The sequence below is a fragment of the Leptonychotes weddellii genome, chromosome 7 (assembly GCF_054177405.1).
Source record: "Leptonychotes weddellii isolate Sample4059 chromosome 7, ASM5417740v2, whole genome shotgun sequence".
Taxonomy (NCBI): Eukaryota; Metazoa; Chordata; class Mammalia; order Carnivora; family Phocidae; genus Leptonychotes; species Leptonychotes weddellii.
The window spans coordinates 37,744,863-37,753,157 of record NC_138375.1 but is presented as its reverse complement, the minus strand read 5'-3'; the positions used below and the strand labels follow the sequence as shown (position 1 = coordinate 37,753,157).

Genomic DNA, 8,295 nt, shown 5'->3' with positions numbered 1-8,295 from the left:
GAATAACCTACCTCTTTTGCCTCCTGACATTTTCTTCAAATATTTAAAGACAACTACAGTTTCTCTCTTCTCCCTCCTTTCTTACACGTCACTTTTCCTTGCTTGATGTGGGGTCATCCACTGATCAACTTCACTTGTCGACCCCGTGGAGCTAGGTATATTAGGGCCAACAACACAATTCCCTACCTCTCCAATACATCTCATTTGAAGAGCTGCATCCTTTTGTGGTGCACATTCTAGTAATGAGTTCCATCTGCTTAAGTTGCAGTGATGCGTCCGGGATGGACTTGGCACCTTGGGTTAAAATTCAGGAGGCAGTACAATGTCGTGGTTAGAGGCTGGGCTGGGAGGACAGAGTGAAGGGTGAGAGGCTGGCTGAGGGCAGAATCCCAGCTCCCTCGCTTACTAGTTGTGTGACCGCTAAGCCCCTGCTTCCTCATCTGAATATCTTCCTTACAACACTGGTGTGAAGATGTACTATCATCAGGCCTGTAAGGACTCAACACACGAGCTCAACAAATGGTCGCTGTCATTCTTATTTCACGTTCTTGCGTTTTTAACCCATATTCTGTGCACTGTCCCACCTCTGATCTGAGGCTAGAAGAATATTCCTGTTGCTGGGAAGGCCTGCGGATGAGGATTCTGGGATGCCTCCTCCACGTGGTTTTTCTTTTCATGGCATACTGCGGGTCCTCCATTGTACTGGCCTCAGATTGACCAGGACCCTTTTCTCCCTCTTCTTCCTCCTTTCGGCCTTGACCTCTGGTGGAGCTTCAGGCATCCACCCAGGAGCCCGTGAGTCTAGTACAACAAACAGGCACGGTAGGAAAGCTACACTCTGCCCCGTGCTGGTTGCTGTGCAGCCAGCTGTCCGCTCCTCATATGTTCCTCTCTATTCCAGAATTACAACCTTCAGCTGGCAGAAAGTACGATGTCACCACCTGTTCCCCCAAATCCCTCAGCTTACTGAGGTCTCTAGAGACTCCAGGCAGCCATTTTTAGTTTTTCTTGACTGTGTCACGCATTCCATTTAGATCAACGAAAATGAGTGGGTTTTGTGAGTCATAGCAGGATCCCTTCCTTGCTTTAGATAACTAATGCAGGAAGACGGGCCCCTGCCCAATTAGCAAGTCATGTCTCTGGTATAGGGTGTGAAGGTAGAATAGGCTCCAGGGCCAGACTGCCTGGGCCCACATTCCAGTTTCATTACTTACTCTCTGTGTGACTCTGGGCAAGTTATTTATACTCTTTGGGTCTCAGTTTTTCTCATCTATAAAACAATTACTTGGTAGTGACAGTTATGATGGTGATGGTGGTGTGGTGACAGTTGTGATGGTCGGGTGACAGTGTGATGGTAATGGTGGTGGTGGTGGTGACAGTTGTGATGGTAATGGTGGTGGTGGTGACAGTAGTGACGGTCGTGACAGTGTGATGGTAATGGTGGTGGTGCTGGTGACAGTTGTGATGGTAATGGTGGTGGTGGTGACAGTTGTGATGGTAATGGTGGTGGTGGTGGTGACAGTTGTGATGGTCGTGACAGTGTGATGGTAATGGTGGTGGTGGTGACAGTAGTGACGGTCGTGACAGTCATGTCAGTGATGCTGATGTTGCTACTGCTGCTGATTCCTCTCAGTGAAAATGTGAGGAAACACTTCTTATTCTTGTAAGAGGTAACACAATTCTTTTCTCTTAATAGTTCCTGAGTATTCTTCTTAATCTCTTTTGAGCCGATAACTGCTCCTGCTGTTCCAGAATGTCTTTATTCACCCTCCAGGGATGAAATGTCACAGCCCTGTAGATCAAAAATACATCAGGTTTTTCCTCCTTCTTTTTCCTTTTCCATGCTACATTCTTCATCTTAGCCCTCTTTTGAATCTGGTTTTGGTTCCCTCTATCCTTTGGGAACTCAGCAGAACTTCCAACACCCCCTCTAGTTATCTGCAGCATGGACAGTGACCACCGTTGGGGAGAAAAGGTGTAGATCCACAGCTCGCTGTCTTTACGTTGTGAGTAACAAGATGAGCCATGATCCTGGGTACTCCCCCTGGAGACTGCTTATGTGCTCATTTGCTTCTCATTATTCACTCTTCACCTTCCTCTGCCTTTGGACTTGCAGAATGATGGTGGAGACATTTAGTACTTATCCTCAAGGACACGCTCGCATGCAGGATTCCCACACTCGGCCAAGGAACTCTCCCACCTCTCCGAGGTCCCTGATGCATGTAGTAATGCAGTACAAGCCAAGAGAAATAACAGATTCAGGAATCATATTCTCTCTTTGGTGTGCTTTCCAGATTAAATCTCCGAGTCTGCAGCATCCTTGCGTTATATTTAGAGAGTATTTTACACACTATGGCGTATGCTAGTCTGGCTCCTGGATACTAATACATTTGCTTTCCATAGAGCTGGGTAAACGGAGCCCCAGCAAGGCTCTGTGTCTGCTGTGTTTTACACAGAGGGTTGGCATGCTCCTGGCTCCAGCCAGCCTCTCTCTACTGCCTCACACGCGGTCCTGCTGGTCTCTGGGCGCCTCCGCAGCGTCAGTCACAGGGCCGTGGTCCTGCATCCCAGTACTCCAGCCCTGCTGTCATTCTGCACGATGCTTTCAAGGAATCATGAAAGATAACGGTGTGTTCACTCAGCCACCTCGAGATGGAAACCTGCTCAGACCAGCAAACTGTTCTTGAATGTCACCAAGGACGCTGAAGGAAGTTCTCTGCACATTCCATGAGCAGATCTGATTAGATTGAGAGGAAGGAAGGGCTAGGGAGGAAGCCTTCCCATCGTCTTTCTCCCCAGCTCACCACGCCTGGCGGGCTCTGATGGAGCCCCTCGGGGCCAAGCCCTGCTGACTCGGGGTGTTCTGTGCTTACCCCCTCGGCAGGATGCGGCCCAGGCATGCAGACTGTCGGTGCCTGCGCCCGCACAGTGATGCAGTGCAGGCGGCTAATGGGTTTTCATTGATTCTCCTGTGGAGGCCAGTGGGAGTGTCATGTAATGTGAAAGAACACGGGAGCCTAGCGTGGCTTACGGCAGGCCCCTGGGGCCAGGGCGTCAGCAGCCTGACAAGGGCATCTGGGAACAGTGATTTAGACATCTTACCACTAGACACATTTGAGGGGAATGGATGTTCCATGAATTCGAATGACTGTCCCAAGGTACACTCTTGATCCTCAGTGTCCCCCCAGATCTATAGTTCGGTGATGAAACATAACATTTACTCTGGTGAGGTAGATGTTCCCCTCATCTCTAAATGGTGGTTCTCAGTCTTAGGAGCCGCAAATGCATCACCCAGGAAACTTATTAAGAATGCAGATTTCTAAGTTCCTTTCTTAGAAGTCCAAAGCGGGGAGGGGTCCCTGGGTGGCTCAGTGGGTTAAGTGTCTGCCTTCGGCTCAGGTCATGATCTCAGGGTCCTGGGATCGAGCCCCGTGTCGGGCTCCCTGCTCAGCAGGGAGTCTGCTTCTCTGCTTCTCCCTCTGCCCCTCCCTGCTCCCCATTCCTGCTCTCTCTCTCTCGCTTGCTCTCTCTCTGTCAAGTAAATAAATGAAATCTTAAAAAAAAAAAAAATTGGGCGCCTGGGTGGCTCAGTTGGTTGAGCGACTGCCTTCGGCTCAGGTCATGATCCTGGAGTCCCGGGATCGAGTCCCGCATCGGGCTCCCTGCTCGGCGGGGAGTCTGCTTCTCCCTCTGACCCTCCCCCCTCTCATGCTCTCTCTATCTCATTCTCTCTCTCAAATAAATAAATAAAATCTTTAAAAAAAAAAAAGATTAAAAAACATTAAAAAAAAAAGTGCAAAGTGGGCCTAAAAATCTGCATGTTTACAGTTCTGCAGTGAAGCTGATGCAGTGTTCCTGGGACACTTTCTAAGAGACACTAGCACATCCCTTGTGGTTTGCTTCCATATTTCTCCTTCTTAAGATGAGTCTATGTATACTTTTTAGTGGAATTTGTACAAATTGAGAACCGCTGGTGGCTTCATCAGCCCTGTTAGGGTGCCCTGGGGAACATGGATAAGGTGAGATAAGATAAGGGAGCCTAGCTCATCCCAGAAGAGCCCCACCCAAGTGGCCAAACAGGCTGTCATGGTTTATAATCAGCAGCCCGCTTTCCCTGCATTTCTGCTTAAGGAAGCTTGTGAGTCTGGGCTGAATGCCAACTGGGTCAGGCTTCAGGAGTCCTCCAGGGTGGAAACCTCCCCCACTTCCCTCCGGGCCTGCAGGAGCGGATGACGGAGCTGGGACAGGGAGCCCTAGGACACATGGCCCGCAGACAGGGAGGTGCCCACGGCGAGGACTCACGGCTTGGTCCGCGGATCTTGATGGGCTTACTGCTGGTCATGGACTGGGAGCATGTCTGACACACACATTCCTTCCCGCTGAAGGTCACCTTGTCTCCAATGGGGAAAGGCTTCCTACAAGGGAGATGAAAGAGAAATGCAACACCTCTTCTTCACCATGTCTGTTGGTGAGCTGACTGCAGATGTGTTCAAAGCTCATACACACAGCCTGCCTTCTATTATGCCAGGTAAATTCAAGTGCTGTTCACGGTGCCAGGCTGACCAAACCACTCAGTTGGGGGCCGCGACTGGAACTGGAGCCCCACTTGGGCCATTTATATGATTTTAACCCAGGGCACACCATGACACTTAGTGAAGCTTACATTTCTCATCTGTAAATGAATTGGTTAATAATTCCTCCTAGAGTTGCCCCTTCTTTCTGGAAAGACTTTTTCCATCCCAACCTCACCTATCCCCATGTATCTGGAAGAACTCATTCAACTCCTAAATTCACCAAAATGTCTTCCTTTCACTATCCAGGACATTTAGAAATCCACAAATAACCTCTTCCTCTCCTCTGTGTTTGTGCAGTTTGAGTTTCCGAGTTCCGAGGTCTCAAACTGGTCCATGTCCTGCCTCCCTAAACAAAGATAAACTGTACATCGAATCCCTGGCACTGTTGAGCCCATTGTTCAGCTGCTCTCGTGCATGAAGTCAGGGACAGCCTGTTATACAGACTCTGAGTGCCCCTGACATAGGCTTCCAGTGGCTCCGCTGCCCTTGTATTAGCAACGTGGGACACGGCAGGGGGTGCTGGCTTGAGCTGGGGGAGCTGTGTTCTCATCGAGGCCCAGGCACTGACTTGTGGTAAAGGACACAGCATGACCTTGGGGAAGCACTGCGTCTATATGAGGCTTGACAGAAGCTTCACTTTAAACCATATGGACCCTACTGTGGGTCTGGGATTCTGCGACCCAGGGCCCAGGTTTTAAGAGACGGATGAATGAATGAATTCTACTCGGTGGTTTTATTTTCTTGTACACTGTGTCATTAGTCTCAGCAGGAACCCTAACTGGTAACTAACAGGTAGTTATTTTATGGGGAGAATAATTAATCTATAAATTCCTTTCCTAATTAAAAAAGGCATACATTTAGTCCAAACCATGTTTCTATGTATGACTTAATCAGGGCAGTCCATTAAATTTTAATGTATTTGTGGGCAAGGCTGACGTCTCCTTTATTTTTTTCATCTCCTTAATGTGGTGCTTGGCATACAGTGGACCCTTCATGTACGTCTGCTAAATTAACAAGGAACCAGGATGCAGGGCATGAGGGAGAGGGAAGGGTGAGCTTTCCATTGCCTACCAGGTTGCCTGAGAGGCTAGATGGTTATCATATGATAATGACAAGAATAGCAAAAGCAGACACAATTATGTCCTAGTCACTGAGCTATGGTCTTTGCAAACACCATCTCATTTATCTTCATGAAAACCCAACAACGTTGGGATGGTTTTGATGTCCATTTTACTGATGAAGAAGCTGAGGCTTACAGAGAGGGGATCACTTGCCAGGGTCATGGAGAAAGGCTACAAACAGATATCTCTACAGTACATGAGGCTGAGGGGGTGGGAGCTGGCCCAGATGCCTGGTTTCCAAAATGGGTTCAGGGAACTCAGTAGTTCCTCTGAGCACTTCTGATGGGAAATGGGAGGCTGAGGGTGGCGGCTCAGGTCCTCACTCCGTCTTGATCACCAGACAAACTAGTGTTTTACATGAGATCATATTTGACAGACAGGGTTCAGCTGCTAAAAGGTTTGAAAAGCACTGGCCTGTCAGATCGTTCCACCCACGAGAGCCTAGAAATCCAAGTGTTCAGTGTACAGCCCTGTGAGCCCCCACACCGCCAAAGGCCTCAGGCCAGAGGGGCCCGGCCTCTGCTGGCCACCTGCCCACCTGCACAAGCTGCACACGAAGCACTTGGGGTGGTAGGTGCGGCCCAGGGCAGAGATGACCTCGCCGGTGATGAAGTCCCTGCAGCTGTCGCAGCGGGTGCCGTAGAGCTGCTGGTAGTCCTGGGTGCAGATGTACTCCTGGTTCTTGAAGAAGAAGCCCGACTGGGCCAGGCCACAGCCACACACTGCGGGGAACAAGGAGAGAATCAAGGGCAGGCTGAGTCCAGGGAAGGTGGGCAAGCACGAGGTTCTCACGGGGGACAAGGCTGACGTCTGACTTGGTCACAAGTGGCCCGAAAATGGTGGCACATCGGACCTCGTGGGGCTAGTGCTCCTTTTTTTTTTTAAGATTTTATTTATTTATTTATTTGAGAGAGAGAGAGAGAGAAACAGCATGAGAGGGGAGAGGGTCAGAGGGAGAAGCAGGCTCCCCGCCGAGCCGGGAGCCAGATGTGGGACTGGATCCCAGGACTCCGGGATCATGACCTGAGCCGAAGGCAGTCGCCTAACCAACAGAGCCACCCAGGCACCCGGGGCTAGTGCTCCTTAAAGTGTGCCCTGAAGACCACTTGCATTGGAGTCACCTTCGGGCTCCTTAAGATGCAGATGCCTGGGCCTGAATCACACTCCCTGGGGGCCAGGGCCCAGGTATTTGCGGTTTAGTGCACTCCCCAGCTGATCCTGACAGGACCACTGGCATTGTACCATCTTCTCAATGCATGGATGAAAGTTTAGGACTGCGTGGCTCACACAAGGCCATACTGGTGGTATTATGAATTGGATAAGATCATTCAGTTAAAATTTCCCTGGGCACTTTCTCTTTGCATGATTCTGTGCTAGGTGAAGACAACTGAGGATGGTAGTAGGATGGATGATTGGACGTTTATAATCTGCTCTCACCATAGACATAGAGAGTCAGTTTGTTCCCAGGCAAGAATGATAAAACACGATCCCTGAACTGTGAAGAGGTAACAATATATGCCAAAAGACGACCTTATAGAACATACATCATGGGCGATAGGCCATGGGCTGGTTCGGGCAGCAAGTGCTGTGAGTGGGGAGGAAAAGGGAGCAATGTCAGTGGGGGAGGGATCATGGTAGGCTTCTTGGAGGACGGGGCACTTAAGTTGCACTCTGAAGGCAGAAAATGAGCTAAAGCACACAACCAGGAAGTTGCAAGTGGTATTTGTGTGGAGGTGGGACTGGGGTAGGGGTGGTGTTTTTAGGGAGTGGAGGGCAGTAATACAGGAAAGTATTGATGGACCAGTTGGAGGAGGGCCTGAGTCCAGCTTTGTGGGATATTGAGAAGCCACGGATGGTTTTTCTCCTAGTTTCTCAAAAACTTACAAAAATATTTTGAAACTCTCTGACATAAACAAAAGAAGAGAGAAGGCTATAATGATGTCCCATCACCCAGTTGCAAAAATGACCAATTGCATTGATAGCTTTTGCATAGACAGGCAACAAGATGTCATAAGGTCTTATGGGATATCCTTGCGGACAATATGAAAATGTGTAGAACCGATAATAGAGGAGTAGGTGGATGTAATTATAGGTGCTTGAACGACGGAATCATGTGGGACTCCCCACCTCCAAAGGACTTGGAAACGTGGCAAATGAGATTTCCCTCTGAGGGTTAAGTTATGAAATCAACACCTAATGGGAAGGGCAGAAAGAGGCAAAGTTTCTTCCAAGAGATCGAATGGCTCTCAGGGCCACCAGAACTGCTGAGTGTATTGGTCTGGCTAAAGCAGGGGTGGTCAGCCAAGAAGGGGCTGGCCAGCAATCAAAGGAAGGCCATTGGGGAGCCCATCCCAACCCCATGACCGGCCCCCTTGTTCTGAGACTGCATTCACTAAGTGACTGATAGTTTGACTTACTACCTAGACCTTTGGGAAGCAGCTGGTCAGGGCAATGCGAACTAGTACAATGGAGAATGACAGCTCTTATTTCCATTAATAAAAGGGCACTCTGATTTTATACATTGGTTTCTTGAGGACTTGGTTAGCATAGATCAGCTTTCTGAAGCAAGCTCAATGGTGTGGAAACCAATAAGGAATTCC

At 49.3% G+C, this 8,295-nt stretch overlaps 1 protein-coding gene across 8 annotated transcripts in view; it reads right to left on the bottom strand.

Moving 5' to 3' along the window:
* The window catches only part of ABLIM3 (actin binding LIM protein family member 3), a 109,249-nt gene that overhangs the window by 55,183 nt on the left and 45,771 nt on the right, over positions 1 to 8,295 (bottom strand). For all 8 annotated transcript variants that reach the window (XR_014146937.1, XR_014146935.1, XR_014146934.1 and 5 more), the window contains 2 exons: positions 6,234 to 6,417; positions 4,303 to 4,415 (listed from right to left, as the gene is read on the bottom strand). Coding sequence is in view for 1 of the 8 variants with exons in the window: in XM_081826148.1 (XP_081682274.1) it covers positions 4,303 to 4,415; positions 6,234 to 6,417 (297 nt within the window). In the remaining 7 variants the exon portion in view is untranslated. The remainder of the gene's footprint in view (positions 1 to 4,302; positions 4,416 to 6,233; positions 6,418 to 8,295) is intronic.